Here is a 20,722-nt window from a genome sequence, read left to right as displayed (position 1 = left end):
CATGGACCAATCTAACGTTTCAAATAAAGAACCGATGAGATTTTGCCCGTTAGAACTGACAATTGCTCGCTAGAATGTAATGTTGAAAATCACACTGAAACCGCTGCAAGTTCGATTGGTTATGTGCCTAGCTCAAGTGAAGACGATGAAGCAAGTGAAGAAGTCACACAAAGTTTAAAAGTATCTGATTTGTCCTTAAAAAATTATTGCTCGGCGTTAGATAGGACGGATACTTCAGATCGCTTTGGATCATTGCTTGCTACAATGCTAATAAAAGATTTGCAAGCTGCGATTGCTACAAAAGTAAAAAAGGATTTTAAAGAAAACACAGCGGATAAAATTATGAAATATTTTGATTATCTGGTCATTGACAAAAATAAAATTTCACGCGAGCGAACTATCAAATGCTGTTCAAGCCATTATACGTTCAGCTATAGAAAATAATGCATATTATTTTCACCCAGAAAATATATTATTAGCCATGATAACCGACGCTGATCCAGAGATACGTAATGATGGGTACGAAAAAATCAAAACAGCACGTCAATATCCACCAGCAGGGCTTCGCGTGTTCAAGGTCCCAAAGCGTGGCGTAATAAACTTTGAAAGTAAGTCGTATGTCAGCATGATCGATTGGAGTCAGTTTAAGATTACGGAACCCCCTTGTGTGCAGTTCTACCCAGATAGTGAACTTACAATGTTTCAATTTTCGGAAAATGAAGTGATAAATATCCCAGGTAAATATCTTCAAACTAAAAACTTCACGGGTCTTATAGTACTTTTAAATCATTTTTTTTTAGAGTTCCTCTGTCATTCCCAGAATACCGAACGGTTTGTGCGTGTTGTTAGTGAATCTGCAATTGCTGTCACTGATGAAAAGCGCCTGGGCCACATTTTTGCAAAATTAGAAAGCCGAGACCAATATAAAAGCCTTGATTCGCGCCAAAATTTGCTTAAGTAGCAATAAATATTGTAAGTGAAATAACTTTTTTGTTGATTATTTTAGTAATATAGTTTGAAGGCAAAATTTTCTTGAATTTTTAAGTACTTTCGTTTGGTAAGGAAAAAAATATGCTTTAGGGGGGGGTAAAATTTTGTTTCTGCCCTTATCATGCGAACGCGACTTCAAAGCTTAAAAAGACATAAGAACGAAAAGTGAAGCTTCTCAAGACAAAAAATAATGACATATCAATTTTAAAAATCGGCCGTCAAATAACCAAGTTACAACGAAAAAACCATTTCGGCTGTATTTCGGAGGGTTAAAAAAAAAAAAAAAAAATTTTCCAGAACCCTCTCAACATAATCTTTAAATTTAGGGGCGGACATTAGCAACTTTTTTTTTTTGTATGGGGACCGACCCAGTCTAATGAACATACATACATATGCATAATGTATCCTACACCTACATTGGGGAAATTCTTTTCTAACGCATGCCATCTTCGGCATAGTTTGAAGAATTCAGTGTTCGGAAATATTTCTATTTTTTTGCTCATTGCATATCATCACTCAGCAAAAGTAATTTCTTGGAAAAGTGAAAGAAATTGCTTGGATTATCGTTAGGACTTTTTGTTTGCGCAGAAACTTTTCCAACATGTCGACACTTATTTGTTTGGAAATTAATGTCAGTTTGACTTGTTTGTTATGGGTTGAAAGGTTGGCTGACGTATTTATCACGTCTGTTTAAGCAAGCATTTAAGAAGTTTGTGGATGCTGTGCCTCATTTAAATATTATAAGCAAACGACCTAATTATTCTGCATACTGTATTTAAGGATTTTATTGAAGTGTAAATGCAGGAAAACTGCTGAACAGAAGTGTTACTACATTTGTTGAAGAAACTTCGAAATAGTTGACTAGTTCACTTTAATACAGAGTCCAGGTAATATTCTATCCCGGTGAAAAGCAAAAAAAAATTAATTAAAAACATATAAAAAGCCGAGCATGGGTAAAGTTTATAATTGCTCCATGTGGTCGCTTAAGGTTCTGCTCCTATTTGTGGTGGTTATTCAGAAGCACCTAAACTTTCAGGCGCTTTCCACTGAGGCGCACCTCTAACCACTCAACTAGATTTGCCAAAGAAATTTGGGTTTCATAAAATAATATTCTTCTTTTTGTTGGTTGGAAAATATATTTTACTTTTCTACTATTTGAACTGATGCGAATTTTAAATTGCAAGTTCTTCGCACTTTATAAAAAAAAAATGTATAAGAGACGAGTTTAGCATAGTAGCCGACATATTGCATTTGCCATATTAGCATCAGTAATTTTAATTTCTACGATTATATCATTAAAAAGGAATTCAAAGATTGCTTACGGCACACACAGGATTTTCCGATTTTAAGGTTATCTGAATAGGCATTATCTCCGAGAAGACTCGTATATGGTTGCCACCTATTAGAAATTTGTTACAAATTAATTAAAACATCATAATATGGGTAACAAATGGAAGATACTTTAATGATCCCTAATTAAAAATATTTTTAATAGGGTTGCCACCTATTTTGCATATTTATTTAATTTTTTTGTTTAAAAAAAAGGTAAAATATTACTATTTATGAGTACCAAGAGAAGGTTTTTAAACAATGCTTTTCCTGTATACAAAATGTTATCTCTTTGGATAATAGTGTAAGGTTGCCACTTATTTTCGATTCAACACAATTTAGCTAAAACATCGCAATATGGATATCAAATGAAAGGTATTGTTAAGAATTTTGGTCAGAAAATATTTTCCATTAGGGTTGCCACGCTTTTATGTAAGAAAAATTTTTATTTTGTTAATTTCAATCAGCATTTTTTTTAAGGTATACACAGTACATATACGATCAAAAGATATGTACCATCCACTCTAGAGTATTTCGCAATAGGGTTGCCACATAAATTTTAGAGTAAGGAATTTGCTTAATAGATATCGAAATACTATTTCTTTGTTTATTTCTAAAATATTTTTTTTTAAAGCTATCCAAATTATGAAAAGTTTAAAAAATAAATATGCACTCCGGGCAAAGCTCAGTCAACCTGGTACTTAGATTATAAAAGCCGTCAGTCAACATTAAAACATTTTACGGAATATAACCTATTTTTTTTTTAACTGGAACAATTTTGGAGAGTATGCTAACGCAAAACTATTAAATTGAATATAAAAAACTAGAGATAAAAGTGAGTATCAGTCAACTGAAAAATAAGTTTCATCTAAGGATAAACATCCATTGATATTGCTTTAGCAAATGAAAAGTGCCACTTATAGCCAATTGAACTCACAGTGTCTTGTGCTATATTATCTCCTAATAATAGGCCTTTACACTCGGCAAACAATTTTTGAGTTTAGTTATTGCATTATTGAAGAGCCATAAATTAAATGCCATTTGAAAATAGTTTTAATACACATTATCCAACAATTTGACAGCTTTTTAGATACAAACGTATTTATATCATTGCTTGTTTGCGTAAATAAATATAACAATTAATAAATGTTGAACTTAATTGATCTTTAAGGTGTAGTAATTTTTAGAAAATATTAAATTCTAATATTTATAATTTATTTTGCTCATACGAGTATCACATAAATTTCTATTTCGCATGCATGAACTCGTGTATGTAGTTAGTTATGTACACACATACTACATTCTTTCTCGTATCATATTTCTATGCACTTAACGACAACATTACGTGCGTACATACATATGTATGTAAGTATGTATGCTATTTATATTATTTATTCGCTTATCTCTGCTTCGGTGAATTGTGTTGGCGGTGGTGTACTAAAGTAAAACTTTCGACGATTCTTATTTGAAAAAACATAAATTATCGTAAATACTGGACGTGCGTTACTGTCCGCCTACAGCTACTTGCTAGTAAATAAAGATATCAAGTAAAAGCATTTATGCCAAATTTGTTTGTATGCATGCGCTTTCATGTGAACTACGTACATATTATGGTGGTCTATAAAACTTTTAAATTTTTTATGTGCCACCCCTTTTCTTCTACGTATTAAGTTAAGGCATACACGAAATTTTCAAAATTTAAAAAAAAAAATCTGGGCTTTCTGCCAGGGCTTGAAAAAAATGTAAGTTACAAAAATACATATAGTGAAACTTTAAAAAAAAATTTTACTTTAAATCTAATAAATCTGAACGCTTAAATACTTCGCAAATACGTAAAATTTGTAAATAAACAGATTTGTATACAAAAATTAAGCAAGTTAACGAGGTTTATATGCCCACCAGGTGTTTGGGCGTTTAGATAAATACCCATATTGAAAGTTATTTATTTAAATGCTATATAACGCGCTTAGTTACAGCTGGTTAAAGTAAAAACTTGGTCGAATTTTTGCGATTAAAAAGGGGTTTAAAATCCTGGCAGCGACTCCTAACCTTTTTTTTTTAATTTTTTAATTTTCGTGGATGTGCACCATAATGCTGATATTTTAAGGACCACTCTAATGATATGCTTGAACATATAAACACATGCATACAATACTACTTATTACATGTCCATATAAATATGTTTCTGTTTACGTTTTTGACCAACTTCGACTGTTATTCGCCCACTTTTGGTCATCCTTCATTCTACATGTACATATGTAGCGGATATACATATATATGTATGGACAAACAAATTTATCTTTGATGAGAATTCGAATATTGTGAGCTCTCATATTGTTTTTGCATACATATTCACATGTCTATGTGTGTTTGGAAGGAGCTGTAAAGTGTTTACCATTGAGACATGTTGCGGTAATAAGTCCATATGTCGGTATTTAACAGATAATACATATCTACATATGGATACCCGTACTGCTGTGGTTTTGCACTGCCATGTATACAAATAACGAAATACGTCCTATATACAAATTTTTGCATTAACATATATACACAAGCGTGTGCCTTTACATTTAACATGTTTTTGACTTAACTGAAGTTTGGATTTGGAAACCTCAGTTGAGTCCTTGAAAGCGCCAGAGAAGTTCGAAAGTTATACAAATTTAGAATGCGGGAACTGAAAGCATGCAGTAACTGGTTAGTAAAGTTGTCAGTTGTTTTGCTGGTGTTTTTTTTTTTTACTGAAAAAGTCATTACGAATCACGAATACCTACATATATTTGTTTACATTTTCGATTCGTGTGCACACGAATTTCAGGGTTTTGCACTCTTCAATATCACATCGTGACTTTATCGTTATATTTTTTTTAAATTTCTGTAGCCTTTTTTATGATTCTTAAACTCCGCTTTCTATTCTTTTGTATTCCATAAAAATTATGTTCGAAAATATGTTTGTATGCAGAAAATGACAACACCTTCCACAAAAAAAAAAAAAAAGAAATTGCCCAAAATCAATGGTAAGTCCTGGGTACTTAAGGTTTGCACTTAGTGATACTAAACTTGAATGGGCTAGAAAAAGTGTAATTAAAAAACTTTATCGAATTTTGCAAATTTTTGTGCAATGCTTGAAATTTTGACTTTGATGGTTTTTATTATATAACGAGCTACAATTCCATAAACAAAAATAATAAAAATTAAATAAGCGAAAGGGGAAATAGCCAAAATATGCTGAAAAGTCTCTTCCCATTTTTTTTTTGCCACTGTATATATTCCAAGACTTCCGTTAATTGCCCAGTGGTGTACTATTTTCAAAGAGCAGGCCATATGAATAAAAACTAAGCAGGTGTTTTTTCTTAAAATTGCAGACCGAATATTCGAATACATCGAATAAAAGGCCTTAGACTTTAAGAAAAAGTAATGGATTAGTTCTTATTGATACGGCCTTTTTAACTATTGGTGGTATCCGTGGTTTTTATTTTAATTTCGTTTTCTTTAATTACCTGTCCTTTCGCTTCCTTTCCTTTACTTTAATTTCCCTTCCTTTCCTTTCCTTTCCTTTCCTGTCCGTTCTTTTCCCGTCTTTCCGACACGTCTTCTTGAAGTCAACTTTTTCAATCTTATTTTCTTTGCTGGTCCTCGTTTTCTCTTATTTAATTAACCTAAGGCCTTATAGGTTTTCATCCACATTTAAATCGTGGACTTTTTGCTAATATCCAGAAAAGCTACTAAGACAAATTATTGAGTATAAGGAGCCGTTTATGCACACAACAAAACCAAACGGGTGCGGAATCTTCAGATATTTTTGCAAAACTATTTCTAGTCTTCGGCTATAACTAAATTTTAAAATTCTCTGTCTTATCCAGAACTATGATTAAGGTTAACAATGACCCATTTTTTGATAAATAAAACTCTACGTGTTTCATGGCATCTGGGCCGTGGCTGTGCGATATAGCAGGCTTCGAGGCTTTAAGAAAGATTTTTATTTACTTCTTTACTATTCCCTCAATGAGATTGTTTATTGAACGAGCAGAAAGTATTCTAATACTTGTGCCGAAACGTTTAAGCTCATAGAGATATCTACATATATTGCATCCTCTCAATAGAAAAGTCATTTAATGTTTTTGCAAAGTACTCTGCTAATGTCACAGCTTCCTCATCGAAGCGCATGTTAACGATTAACTACAAACGCATATTTAAATGTAAATATATACAAGTTTGGATTTATGTATGTATGTATATACTGTGTGTGATGGCACGCAAATTTGCTATCATTTATACATATAAATATGTATAGATATGCAAGTGTGTGTACAGTCAGGTATCCAAAAATGAATGAATGATAAAGAAGATACGAAAAGTTCTTACTATACTTACATACATATGTATGTACATATGTATTTATGTATTGTACATAAACACTTAAGTAATATAGTCGTTAATACTTGTGCTATATACCTACCTACATATGTATGGTGTGTGCTTTTAGCAAATGATTGTCCATATGAACGCCCACATAAATATATGAATAATCCCTGTATGCTTTGCTCAAATTACTCGTTAATACATTCATGTTGGAACATACAAATGCTCTTGCCCATATTCGGCCGCATGCAGTTAGACATTTAGACAGTTTGTATGCGTAATAATGTTTAGATTGGAAAATCGTGATATGCCTGCAACATAGCATAAGTGACGTGCCTTGTTTTCATGTAGTTTCCAAACGTATATACATATGAGTATTTCTGTTTCACTCACATGTAGGCTCACTAGGCATTAGAGGGCCAAATACACAAATTCGTGTAATGTGTGAGATTTTGTCAGAATTTTTGATATGCGACTCTTTTAAGCTAGGTATATACATATGTCTAGGTGTAGGTACCTATATCATGCGATAGGATAAATGACTTTTTTCATACATGTACCTAGAGTAGAAATCAAAATATAATATACATTAGGGTGCATCGCTCTCAATACAAAAAAAAAACGGTACCGTTTTTCCATCGGAGTTATAAAATTTGTTATATTTTAGGAATTTTGTCGAAACATTACGGTTGAGCATTAAGACTTACGTGAACTACTACTAGACACACTTGAAAATACCTTGAAAATTCGAGATTTTTTAAACAAATTTGGTTTTATCAAAATAAATTTTCAAAATAATTTTTCTAAAAAATTACCTCAGATCATAAGAGAGCTTTAGGTTAAGAGGTCCGCATATAAATTTTTTTAATTTTAACAACGGAATCAAAATAACCAGATTTTTGGACGCTAATTTTTTTGTGATGCACCCTACTGAACATACATATGTATCTACATAATGTGTTGGTTTTAAGGTGTACCTATGCAGATAACAGCTGGAAATTAACAATTGTGTCCACAAAGTTTGATTGTCTAGCTGTTCAGTTTTAGCATGTGGAAAGATAAATATCTTAATAACTTTATTAATGTTTAACAACTCCAATTATGACGTCAATTAAGCACAGTCGAATGTTTTTAGTTAATTACATATGGTATATAGTATAGTAGTTCTTGTGTTTTACTAATAGATTATATTTCATTCAGCGTTAACGCCAAGCAGACAAAAAGCTACGTAATCAAATTGAAAGTAACTACAAAAGAAAAAAGGTGTTTCACTTTCATTTTCTCAGTATGATATTTGAAAGCTTCTGCCAAAATGCCTCCAAAGGAAAAATTCTCTATTAATTGAAGTAGATGAGTTAGTTAGGTTGGTAGTTGTTGTTCTATGTATACTTGTTAGAATTTATGTGATGAACATATGTATGTATGTACTGTACTTACATTCCAAAATTTCTCATCCAAAATATCATACTCTGCATCATTCATATTTAGCTAACAAATACATATGTTTGTAGTGGGAGTTTTTATGAAAAGAAAATAAGAAAAAATTAAAAAATTAAAATGTCTAAAAAGTAAAAATAAATGTAAATGTAGTAATTTTTATTTTGAAATCAAAAACTTATTCTAAAGAAATAAGGCAAGAAATTATAAGAAAATAACTACTAGCAACATACCGTAAAACCTGAGCCAATATCATCATCCAATATTTCATTATCGACGCCATCCTAAAGAAAATATTAAAATAAAATAAAAATTAAATACATGAAAAAAAAACAAAAAGTACAACAGTAAAGTAAAAAGTAATTAAAAGATATTAAATTTGGTGAAAAATCAACAAAATTATCTTTCCGGAAACTAAAAAAATTTAACATACTAAATACATATTCATAGGAAATTCAAAAAATAAGAATGTAAATAAATACTAGAGTAAGACTATAGTAAATGAAAGACGTATATAACACAGATATCAGCGACCGTACATAACAGTTATTGATGAAAACTGTCATGGAGAAATTCACTATGAAGGAAATATTCTACAACTAAGTGATACATAGCAATCGATTTCTTTTTTCACCGAGACTAAAATTTGAAAATAATTTTTTTTTTCAGTTTTTATAAAATTATTTTCGACTTGTATATTAAATATATGCCTTACATAAGAGTTATTGAAGACCTTTATTTATAAAATGGATAATGATAAATAGAGTAAAGGCTCAATCTTTCCCATATATATAATCCAAAGTCATGGTAGCAGTGGTCTTAGACCCTTATTTAAGGAAAACGGGCCACAAACTGTTAACGACTTTCCATGCTTTTCTCATAAGTGTGAAGGGAAGAGAGACTGCATAACTTTGAGAATTTACTCTCTTCAAAACAGAAAAAGTTTTGCTCCATAACTGAATGGCACAAATCTGAAATTGCTTAACGAGTTGTAGTTTTCAAGGGTAGCTAAGTTTTTTTACAAAAGATAAGATCAACGCTATCTATTCTTTTAGAAGGTACAACAACAATCTCTCGACATCTCGTTTGCTGTTAGAGACACTACTGGACATTCCTATATGCATATATATCTATGTAAAAATAACCGAATCTTAAAGCGTTCTGAGGGCTGTGAATTGGAAGAGCTTTTGATTTTGAATAAAGACAACTTCAAAACCCACTTTCCCAGAAGTGACTGGAAGCTTAATATCATTCTAAGTGATGATGAAAAATCGAAATCCACATATGGCTTCAAAATGGACATTGAATAGAGAATGTCTCTGTCAGAGGCCAAAAGATTCGCAGACTGCTGCACCTTTTTCCAGTTTGAGATAAATGTAAATGTAACTAATATGTCGGGTAGCTTGATATGTTTTCAAAAATGTCAAAGATCACTACAATCTTGATTCTCTTGCGATTCATGTTATCCAGATAAGATTAAGTGGCTAGAAGAACAACCAAAAGCGGCTGAACTAATCAGCACACACATGCCAGGCGTTGCGTACACTTTGGTCGGAACGGTTTCACGATATACAGTCAGTGCCAAATGTAAGTGTGCACCATGTTCTAATATTAAATTAACATTTATTTTCAAGAAAAAAAATTTTCATTAATTATTTATGAAAATATTGATTATTCTATAACAATAGCTATATAAAACAAAGCTTCACACTTTATATAAAGTTCACAAAAATTCAAACAATTTTCATCAAAATTTCATAATTTTTATTCAGAATTTCTAGAAAATGTTCGGCTACGAAACTGCGCCCGTTCAATTTTAGTACAACAAAGTGCCGGTTTCAAGTCGCTAAAAATTGCCGTTGATTTTTTAGAATTTTTTTTTGTGGAGGGTATTGCGCGTTTTCTTCCATATAACGCGTGATCAAATCTACTTTTATTTATATTTAATCTTTCTAAAAAATCTTGTAAAAAAATTCGGAACTTTTACGTAAAATTGTTAATTGTTTTTAAATATTGCACCCAGTTTGAACCTGGGTTTATACGGAATAAATTTTAATTTATTCTGGAACGAATTTCCGTCATCCCTTGTCAAGTTTCAAGTTTTTCGAACGAAAAATGACACTGAAGATGGCACAATGCCGAAACCGGTTTGTCTGCAAACCAAACTTGACAAGGGATGACGGAAATTCGTTCCAAAATAAATCATCTTACCACCCTCTCGGAAAAATCAACCAACACCAACACACGAATAAATTTGGCTGAGTCGTTAGAGGTCGTGATAATACCCCGAATGACCTAGGTTCGATTCATGGTCCTGGCAATATCTAAACTAGAAATTTTTTCTAATATTTAGCGGGCGCCCCTCGGCAAGCAATGGCAAGCCACCGATTGTATTTCGGCACTAAGAAAGCTCCTAACAAAATCTGTTAGCCTTTCGGAGGCGGCGTAAAACCTCGTAAGTCCCTAGATTTTGTCTATAAAATTGAAATAAATAATAAAAAAATTAAAGAAAAAACTTAAAAAAATAGTAAAGACTTGTTAATATCTGGGTGGCGTATAGTTATGAAAAGCACTATATGTATATTATCTATGTATAAAGAAAAGTACTTTTACGTCGGTGGATTTTACTAAATTTTTTTTAATTAATTTTTATACTGTCAACGCTTTTTTTTGCTTATTAACTGCATAAAAATGTGTAACGTATACGCCATGTGGCACTGCCATTAAAGCGATTACAGCGAAAATGGCTGATAAATTTCAATATCTAATTAAATTGAAATTTTCTAATTTTAGTAACTTTTTGCGGTGTTTCTAATGTAAAAATAACAATTTGCATAATTTTCCGCCATTCAACACACCAAAAATGGTATCCTGTGTTAACAGATGTAGCCACAAAACCACCAAAAATTGGCAAGTGCATATAAATAACCAGCGAAAGTCGACTAAGAGCTTATCATAACGCCAGTAGCTAGCGTGAGGTCAACGGAGTTAGCGGCTTAAAAATATAAAAAAGCTGTCGATATGTACGCAGTTTTACGCGTTTACGGGTATTTGCTATGGGCACACACATACACACACAGATTCAATTTTATTTTTACCCAATCACATGTAAATCGCGGCTTTTGTGGCAACAAAACAAAATTAATGGATTATGTAAAATTAGGCTGAAAAGGAAAAATTTATGTTAATTTAATAGCTTTGTCTAAATAATCGTTGATTGCGCAGCATAAAGGCTGCAAAATATTGGCTAATATGCTTGCAAAACAATAAAAACATTTTCGTAAATTAATTTATTTTGGGATAAGAATGCGTGCAGTGCCAAAAATTATGGTTTATTCCGCATATCATTTATTATATTAATTTAGAAATGTGCGAATTGCATGTAGATTAGCGTTTGTATGTAAAAGCTTTAACGGTATTATTATTATTATTTTTTTTTTTTGCTGCAGTTAATTAACTCAATTGAAATGCCAATTGAAGTTAAGCCTATTAAACCACAACTGCAAAGCGCGTCAGCGTGTGTGTGTGTGTGTGAGTGCAAATATTTGTATTTATTTTGCTTTTTCTAAAAAGAAGAAATTCCAGTTTAATTTTAAACCATTTTGGCCCTTTGATTTGATTGCATTTTGCGCAAACCAATTATTATTATTTTTTAAATAACTAAGGCAAAAGAGTATTAAACTCGTGATAATTTCGAATAGTCGAATGAGCGTGAAAAAATTAATTACGTACGGTATAAATAAGTTTATTGGCATAATCAAGTAGTCAGCGGCTTTCAAATTAAATTATGCATGAAAATTGTGTCATTACTTAACAAAATAACACTTATAAATATTTGAAATAAAATTTTTCGATTTTTTTTTTTATCTTTTACCTACTCTAGACATGCAAAACAAAGGTACTCAAACAAATAGATATATATATATATATATGGGGCATTCCTGCCCAATTCGGAAATCATTTTGCTTTGGCGTTTCCAATTTTTTTCAAAATTTTGATATTTTGGTGTCAATTGAGCGAGGCTTACCCAATTTTTTAATTTTTTTGTCGAGCAGTTTTCGAGTTATAGTTTTTTAAAAAAAAATTTTCCTTTTTCCAAAACCCCCTAACTTTGCGAAAAATGGGAAGATTGGAACAGATGGAATGGAAAAAAATTTCAAAACCGCATTGCTATAAAGTTTTACAAATTTTAATATAAAATGTTGTCTTCCAAAAAACTTTTGCTACATAATTTTCTTGAAAATTTTTTCTAAAAAATTATCACTTATTCCGCAACTATAAGGCCTAGTCCGATAATGGGATCTATTTTTTGGAAAACATTTTTTTTGAAAAATAATTTTTACGAATTTTTAAATTAATAAAGAAACAAAAAGTTTTGTCCAACTCAACGGCAAGAACTATAGCTGCGTCAAATCAAATGCGTTAATCAAAAAGTTTAAAAGTTAAATAAAATGTACTGTTTTAAAGAAAATCGAGCAGTAACATTTTATGTTAATAATTTTAAAATTTTACAGACATGAAAATTTACAAACAGACAGACAATCCGAAAAAATTGTCCCAATGGACCTATTTATCGCGAATGTGCATTTAAAATAGGAAGGTTTTTATTCCAAAATCGATACCAAAAAAAGGTCCGGGAGAATTCTGTCAAATGCATAAGTAATAAAATATTACGAAAAACTCGTAAATGAAAAAGTCAAATTGTGTTAAAGTTGAGCTGGAATGTCCCAAGTACAAGTGTATTTTTTGATTTTTCACTATTACACACTTTTACTAGATTATGGCTATTTTTAAAGCACATAAAAAGCCATATATGTATATACAAAAATACATATATACATATGTGTGTACATATATCAAAATGCTTAACAGTACTTCTATTGAGAGAAATAACTCATCTTTATTTGTATTTAAACACCTACCGAACATACATATGTAAATACATATACACACATACATTCATAAAACTGTATACATTTGTCTAAACAACACGAACATAAGCGAAAGAGAAAATGATGCCCCAAGGACAAAAGCGTGCTAGCATAAAGTATCTATGTATGAAAATGGAGTACATATCCAAGACCATACATATGTATGTGTATATGTACGAGAGCATAAAAAACCTGTTAAAACAAAGAACGAACAACTAGCAAAAATTTATATGAGCACAAAGTTCATTGCATAAAGCTGGAAAAAAGTGAAAAATTTATTTGACACACTTTTCATGAGCGCGCACCCTTGCGTGGATTTTGAGATGCATATTTATATATGGGGCGTTCCATCTCAAAATAGACGGAGTTCACACTTCACGTATTTGATTTGTTTGAAATTTTCAGGGTTGATGTATTAACATAAATAGTAAATAAATATGAAATTTGAGCTTGCTTAATACATTTTTATAAACTTTACAGCACAAAAACAAAATCCAACCGAATTAATATTTTTCCAAATATCTCGAGAACGGGGCAAGGACGAAATTTTAAAAATATCACACTTACATACATCAAAATTCTCTATGATAAGAAATATTTAAAAAAAAATTTTACAATAATTTAAGTTATGCATTATTTTCTATGCCTAAGTTGAGTAAAATGAGTACATTACAAATTTAAAAATTTCTTAAATTGAGTATGCAGTTTTGTAGCCCACTACATTTTAGTATGAGTTTTCTATTTTTTTTTTTTTGAGATGGCATATTTTAAAAACTATTTTTTTTTAACCAAAAGAATTTGTATGTCAAAAATTAAAAAAAAAAAAATTTATATTTATTTTAATAGAGAATTTTGATGTGTGTATGTGTAATTTTTTTCAAGTTTTTTCCTCGCCCCGCTCTCGAGATATTTGGAAAACCCTTAAGTCGATTTGTTTTTGTTTTTGTGCTGTAAACATTTTAAAAATTTATTTATCAAGCTCAAATTCATACTTATTTATTATTTATGTTTATGCATCAACCCTAAAAATTTTAAACAAATCAAACACGTGAAGTGTGAACCCCGTCCGTTTTGATATGGAATGCCCCATATAAATATATACACACGTATGCATATGAATTGTGAAAGGTACGTTTGTGTTTAATTCACTGTTGCGCTGGAAAACAGGTACCACGAGAAGTTAAAATGAAATTAGTTTGGCATGTGCTTTTTTATTCACTTGCTGTGGAGAAACAGGAAAGGAGGAAGAGAGTGAGGAAATTCCATATTTCTTTTTTTTTTTAATAACAATTTCTAATTTACGATTAAATACTTTGTTCTACCGCGTGAGTTCCGATTAGCGATAGTGACCAGTCATGGCATCGACCAAATGCAAGAGCTGTGGCTTAGCAAGCATAGTTGGCTCTACTATTCGCCTTAGGCCGGAAGGACCTCGCTTTCGCCGCACACCGTTCGCTGAGTTGATATGAGACCCATCTGTCGCAGACTTGTAAGTGGTGCTTTCTATCCGTTTCTTGTACGTTTTCTCGACAACTCGTCAGACATGCAGTCTTTCGCAACATCGCGATGTCCTAGAACCCGTACAAGCCTTATTATTCTGTGCAAAAGCCTAGCTTTAACAGGGATCAGGAAGAGCCATTTGGTAGAATTTGATTACAACTAACTATCTGCAGGACATTCTTTCTCCAAAAAAAAAAAACATGAAAAAAGGCAAATCTTAACAGTTTTTGCATTGTGGGCAATTCGTTTTGAACTCGGTCTTTAGGAACATTCCTAGAGGATAGGGTGAAACCAGTACAGTACCCGCCCCAACTAATTCCTTGCAAGTTACACACTAGACCAATTTTCTATACCCTACTTTTGAGCAACAGTAAAATCATACAATTTGCATGCTGTGTGGCCGAGTTAAAGCGCTGAGCTTTCATCATGCAATTTGCTAATGCTTGGATAACCATAGGAGCAATGCCATATGAGCCAGAATGTGTAGTAACATACACATACATACATATGTTTGTTCCAGACAACTTTTTTGAAAAGCTTATTAATATGTTTAAAACAAAGTATTTTTTTGTAGCAATTGTTGTTGCTGTCGTTATTTTGTACCAAATATTAAGCGCTAAAAATAAGTCATATGTTGTAAGGTATATGTAAGTAGATGCATGCTACTCACATATAAGTAGGTACATATCTACATTATATCGTACCACCTTATAGGAAAAAAAGTTCGCGTTATATCACTGAGTCTAAAGTATTTTTGCAGAGCAATCTAAATCTCTAGTTTCCTTAACTATATGTAGGAGGGTTGCCACCTGATTAAAAAATCCGATTTAATGCAAAAATGGCAATCAGAAAATTTTTCGGTCAGACCAAAGAGACTCAAAAGCTTTTAGTTTGAAAATACTTTGAAGATGGTTGCCACCTGTTTATTAAGAAATCTTAAGTTTAAACATCTAGAATATTTTCGAGGTTTTTGGAGATGGTTGACTCTGGTGGAAAAAGTTAAATTCAAATTACTTAATTAGTTAAATGAATTACTAAAACGTGGTTATCAATCGAAATAGGTTTCTAAAGGCCTTATTTCAAAACTCCATATATTAGGGGGATTTTAATCTATTTCAAAAATAAACTTCAACTTTATTCATCGGTTAATTGAAATAAGATTACCAGTGTCAGACGAAAGAGTGTAAAGAAGAATTGAGTTTTTAAAATACTTTCGAAAAACGTTGCCACCTGTTTGTAAGTTCGAATAGAATTAACTTACACACAAGATATGTACATATATGACATATTCAAATATGATAGTCAAACGAAGGAGTTTTATGAAACTAGAATTTGAAAGGGGTTGCCACCTGTCTAAAAACCTATAAGATCCGCACCATCAGTCATAATAAGCGTAGGCATCAGCTCTGCTCCATCACTGTCAAACGAAAATACTTAGCCTCAAAATGTGCAATAATTTATTACTTTTATGAGTAGGGTTGCCACCTATTAAAAAGCTAAAAGTTTGTCACCGTTAATTGGATTAAAACATGAGATACAAAATGAAAGGGTATGGGCTTCGCGTGTACAAACACTTTAATTTTTTGAATAGGGTTGCCGTCTATTTATAAATTACTATGTTCTATACATAGGATAAGGGAAAGTCGAGATATTTTGGACACGCTACTGAGCGGATTTAGACAAGATTTTTTATGCGTATAATAAACGAAGTACATGATGACATATGAATTCTTTCTCCAAATACGTAAATTTATGCATACAAAAAAAAAATTTTATTTCGCAATTGCCTTGCATAAATACTTTAGACCCAGAGATGTACATCGAAATTATTTTTTTCGACGCAGTCTAATGTACATTGGTATGTTCATATAGTAAAGGTGCATACCCTTGCGAATATAAGCTATCAGTACGCATTTTACATTTGCTACATATCATACAATTACATACATATGTATGTATGTTTTACGTGCACCACACTTTTTAAATATATGTGGATTTATACATACATAGATATATATACATATACTAGAAGTAAATTAGATGCTTTACCTCCTAGCTATACACGATTCTATGTATATCCATGAGATTATAGCAGCTGGCGAGCATCACGTACACACACACACACACACACATATATAGACATACAATATTTTACTTGCTACACATGATTGGTTTGCTAAATGCTTAGAAAGCTGGACCGAAGTTTAAATATTATTTTCAATGAGCTCATATTTACTTATGTAGAGTAGCTGCTATATCCGCTGGGGTTAAATGTGTAATTAAGAAGGATACCGTTGCAGAGGGGAATACTTTAGTAGAGCTATGGGGAATAATAAAGCAATGGGGGAAATGAGAGCAAGTGTGCAATTAAAGTGGTGTAGCTCAGTGGAACACATCTGAAGAATGAAATTAAATACTAAATCAACATAAATATATTTTCCGTTGAAAAATATGATTGCTTTAAGGCAAAAGTGTGTGCATAACATTGAAAAGTAAAAAAAAAATACGAAATATAAGGAAAATGTTACTTATTATGTAGAAGACACCTTTAATCAATAAGCCCTTAAAATATTTTTTTTTTAAATCCTAAAAATAAATATATACACATACGTATAGCTGATTAACATTTAAATGCTATGTGCTATTAGCGAACATAAATGTATTCAGAAGCAAAGAAAAAGAAAAATATATCGGATATCTTTAACAACCAACTATATACTGTTCTTTTGTGTGTTCGCCTTGTTTCGGTACTCGTTCTACTTTCCAATGAAAATATATATGAATTTAATTAAGCGATATCGACCAATTTGAAAGTTAAAAATGTTATTTTATATATTTTCCTTTTTAAGTATAGATGCGCGTACAGTAGTCCAATTAATTCTTTGGACTTTAGTAGAGCCGATTAAATGCGAACTATTTCCTATTTGAAATTAATGGTATAATATTCCATTAACTTCAAAATTAAAATATGCTTTCAGGCAGATATTTATATGTATTTACATTTAAACTTTCTTTTCATATTCACAATACATACACATACATATAGATATATTACTGATCCAAATACGGCTGACATATGGGTATTTCCTGGGTTACGGACGCGACATTCGTACGACTTTAGAGTTAAATAAATCATACGAAAACTGAAGTCACTTGTAAAAAAATTTGCTGTTGTGTAGCTTTTATACCGTCCTTTGGTTGACAAAAAACTAGGTGCGCTTGGAACACTGAAGTCGAGAAAATCGATGAAAAGTAGGACATAACGGACGCGACAAAAACAGAAGTGATTTCAGAGTACATGTTAAAACTAAGCAAAACTCAGCGAATCGTGTAAGGTTTTCCTTTATTAAACATTCTTTAAATAAAGTCTAATTATGGACCGTTACAACCAATTCATTTTTAATCAGAAGCAATTTGTTGTTGATTTAATTTTGAATTAAAATCTGGTAACGGACGCGACATATCGGACGCGACAGATTTTCCACCCATACAATATTTTTACTAGTAACACATACTAAATTTAATTTTTTATTTAATTTTTTCAGTTCTTCTCTCCACAGTTTCTCGTTTTCAAAACCTCTTTTCGCCATCTGAATACGAAACATAAAGTTATAAAGTCGTTTAATTTCATTTACTTGCATTTTCGGTTTACCTTTTTTGGGAAATGCCCATATGTGAATTGTTAGTAACGGCCATTTAAGTGATGATTTAACTTAAATTTTTTGTGTATGTACATTCGGGTGGCCCAAAATCAGTAAAGTCGGAATTGTAATGCTCTCACCCCCTAGGATTGTTCTATATCGAAAAAAGTATACCCCAATCTTTTTTATTTTGAAATCAAAAAATATTTAGAGGTCGCTCAAAGCGTTTTTCATGTATTTTTGTATGGGTAAAAAACAACTTTTTGTAGAAATGGTATAGATTTCTGGAAAATCAATACTTTTCGATCGGAAAACTCTGGTTCTCTTCAGGAGACTTTCAATAATAATATTCAATTGTTTATTTAACCATTTTTTAATACTAACATTTTTTAGTGGTCCTCCTATTGCATTTTTCGGGGTTTTTGTGGGTGTTTGGTGGACCTATAAATAATGGTTGCAATGAAAAAATGGTTAAATAAACAATTGGGTATTATTACTGGGAATCTTCTGGAGAGGAACAGCTTTTTCTGAATTCTATACCATTTCTAAGAAAAGTTGTTTTCCCCCAATTTGGGCGCTTTGAGCGACCTCTAAATATTTTTTGATTTCAAAATAAAAAATAGGGTTATATTTTATTCGGTATATATAAAACAATTGTAGGAGGCGAGAGCGCAAAAATACCGACTTTACTTTTTCACATGCATTTTTGAAACACCCTGATGTACATATACAGACTTATGTATGTACATTCACAACACAAAAGTATGAACATATGCATCCACATGAGTTCTTTTACAGAGAAGAATTCCCGCTGGTATGTGCTCACTACATTTATGAAAAAAACGAGTAGTAAAAAAAGTTGCTTGTCCTACTTGCAGCCAACTTCATAACAAATAAACACACACCAACAAAGGCACACAAATAAGCGTATATATATACTAGCCACTACAGAGCAGACATTGCAAGTGTATTGTGTGTTTAACACAAAAACATCTACATGGCCTAAATGTTACCAACTTACAGACATAGGTATGTATGTAGGTAGCTGTGTTTATGCATTCATGACCAAAACGTTTTAGCCTAGTGTAAGTAAATCTGTACGTATATATATGTAGGTATATAGAAAAAATGCCATCGCATTAAAGTATATGCAGACTTGTGTAAAAATTCTGCGCGACGTGGTGAGTAATAAAATAATGACCAGCCCTAATATTTGAAGAGTGTGGTATTTTAGTTTGGACGCATTTTTTTACAATGTAACCTGCAGAAATTTGCACTCAAACTAGGTTAGCGCGGAAGTACTGCTGTGGCCAACAGAGTACCATGAGTTGGTCATCAGTAAATTATGTTATACTATCTGCTTGTGGCTATGGTTCAATTCAAATCAATTTAAGTCAATTTTATAATTACTTAAAAGAGCCAAGAGATCTTGGAGCAGAATATCGGCTGAATTACAAACAAAAGGTAAAAACAAAAGGTCGAAAGAAGGATTTTGCAGTACGATTGCTGAACTACTTCCAATTTATCCAACTAACGCAACGCCTAAACTTGATCGGGGTATAATAGCGTGGCTGCACTCATACTACGAGTACTAAAGTTTTTTACTTTACCCTTCCAATAATCTGGTTAACATCTTTTTAATGAGTGACAGCTCAGAGCTACGTTTCCTTGTTTGTATGCATTTCTGCTGCATTATCTACTTTCCAGTGGTGAACTGAAGTACTTTGCACCTAAGTATATATAACTAACTTTTTAAAACCCCGATTGTCCTGTTAAAATTTTTGGTATGTCTCTCTGCTTTCCTCCCAGTAATGTACCAGGAATCCAGGTTTTCTAGCGTTAACTACATGCTTGTTCTTTTCACAATGAAACAGCTACAACGATTTTCCGGAAAAAAACTGAAGAGCATGCAAGTGGCACCCAATTGTGGTATCTCAAAGGACAATCTTACATTGCCTTAGTGAGCTGCGGTTACACGGGGCTGCCACCTTACCTAACCTAATCTAAGTGGCACCTCATCGTCAGCAAAGGGAAGCAAAAGCAGATCAGTTAGGCTATCTATGTTCAATCCATCAATGTTGGATTTTCGTAATTTCTCCTCAAAATCCGATATGAATAAAATACAGACAGCAGAGGTCTAAAGGCTTCAGCCTGCAGCACGTATTGCATAACAGCCTTCCCGTAAAGATTTTAGCACAGTAGCCCAATATCGATAGAGCCAAACGCTCGGCCAAGATCAATGAAAGGCCCAAGTATAGCTCAGTTTTTTTACCTGTTGTAAAGGTTTTTTTACGTATTGCAACGTAAAAAATATGATCAAAGCAATTTTTTTCAGATCTGAAGCCATTTTGACCGGCTAAAACCGATTGTAGTTGCAAATAAGAAGACTGTATATAACATGCCAATCTTCTATGCTTTGGTATTACCCCATTTTGAGATGAAATGTTATTTTTTTTTACTAGGGACATGGTTATAGAAATAATAATAAGTATGTAACGGGTGATTTTTTAAGAGCTTGATAACTTTTTTTTTAAA

General features: G+C 32.0%; 2 protein-coding genes across 2 annotated transcripts in view; one reads left to right on the top strand and one right to left on the bottom strand.

Annotated features, from left to right (window-relative positions):
- LOC118746906 (collagen alpha-1(XVIII) chain) overlaps positions 1 to 20,722 on the bottom strand; it is a gene marked incomplete at both ends in the record, with an annotated part of 818,664 nt that overhangs the window by 285,734 nt on the left and 512,208 nt on the right. The window contains 2 exon segments of the mRNA XM_036480887.1: positions 8,116 to 8,166; positions 8,349 to 8,399. Of these exon segments, the coding sequence (XP_036336780.1) occupies positions 8,116 to 8,166; positions 8,349 to 8,399 (102 nt within the window).
- LOC118746907 lies at positions 377 to 1,019 on the top strand. The gene is made up of 2 exons (XM_036480888.1): positions 377 to 737; positions 801 to 1,019. Exons 1-2 carry the CDS (start codon positions 482 to 484, stop codon positions 959 to 961), a joined length of 417 nt encoding a protein of 138 aa, XP_036336781.1. The 5' UTR covers positions 377 to 481; the 3' UTR covers positions 962 to 1,019.

This window comes from Rhagoletis pomonella, unplaced genomic scaffold (genome assembly GCF_013731165.1).
Source record: "Rhagoletis pomonella isolate Grant_MI unplaced genomic scaffold, Rhpom_1.0 Rhpom_scaffold_00011, whole genome shotgun sequence".
Taxonomy (NCBI): domain Eukaryota; kingdom Metazoa; phylum Arthropoda; class Insecta; order Diptera; family Tephritidae; genus Rhagoletis; species Rhagoletis pomonella.
This window is presented reverse-complemented; position numbering and strand designations above follow the sequence as displayed.

What these genes read in the sequence shown, in the direction of transcription:
- LOC118746907 (XM_036480888.1), top strand. Translation starts at nt 482, where the DNA reads ATGATAACCGACGCTGATCCAGAGATACGTAATGATGGGTACGAAAAA. An exon ending in TGAAGTGATAAATATCCCAG is followed by an intron (nt 738 to 800) that starts GTAAATATCTTC and finishes ATTTTTTTTTAG; the next exon opens with AGTTCCTCTGTCATTCCCAG.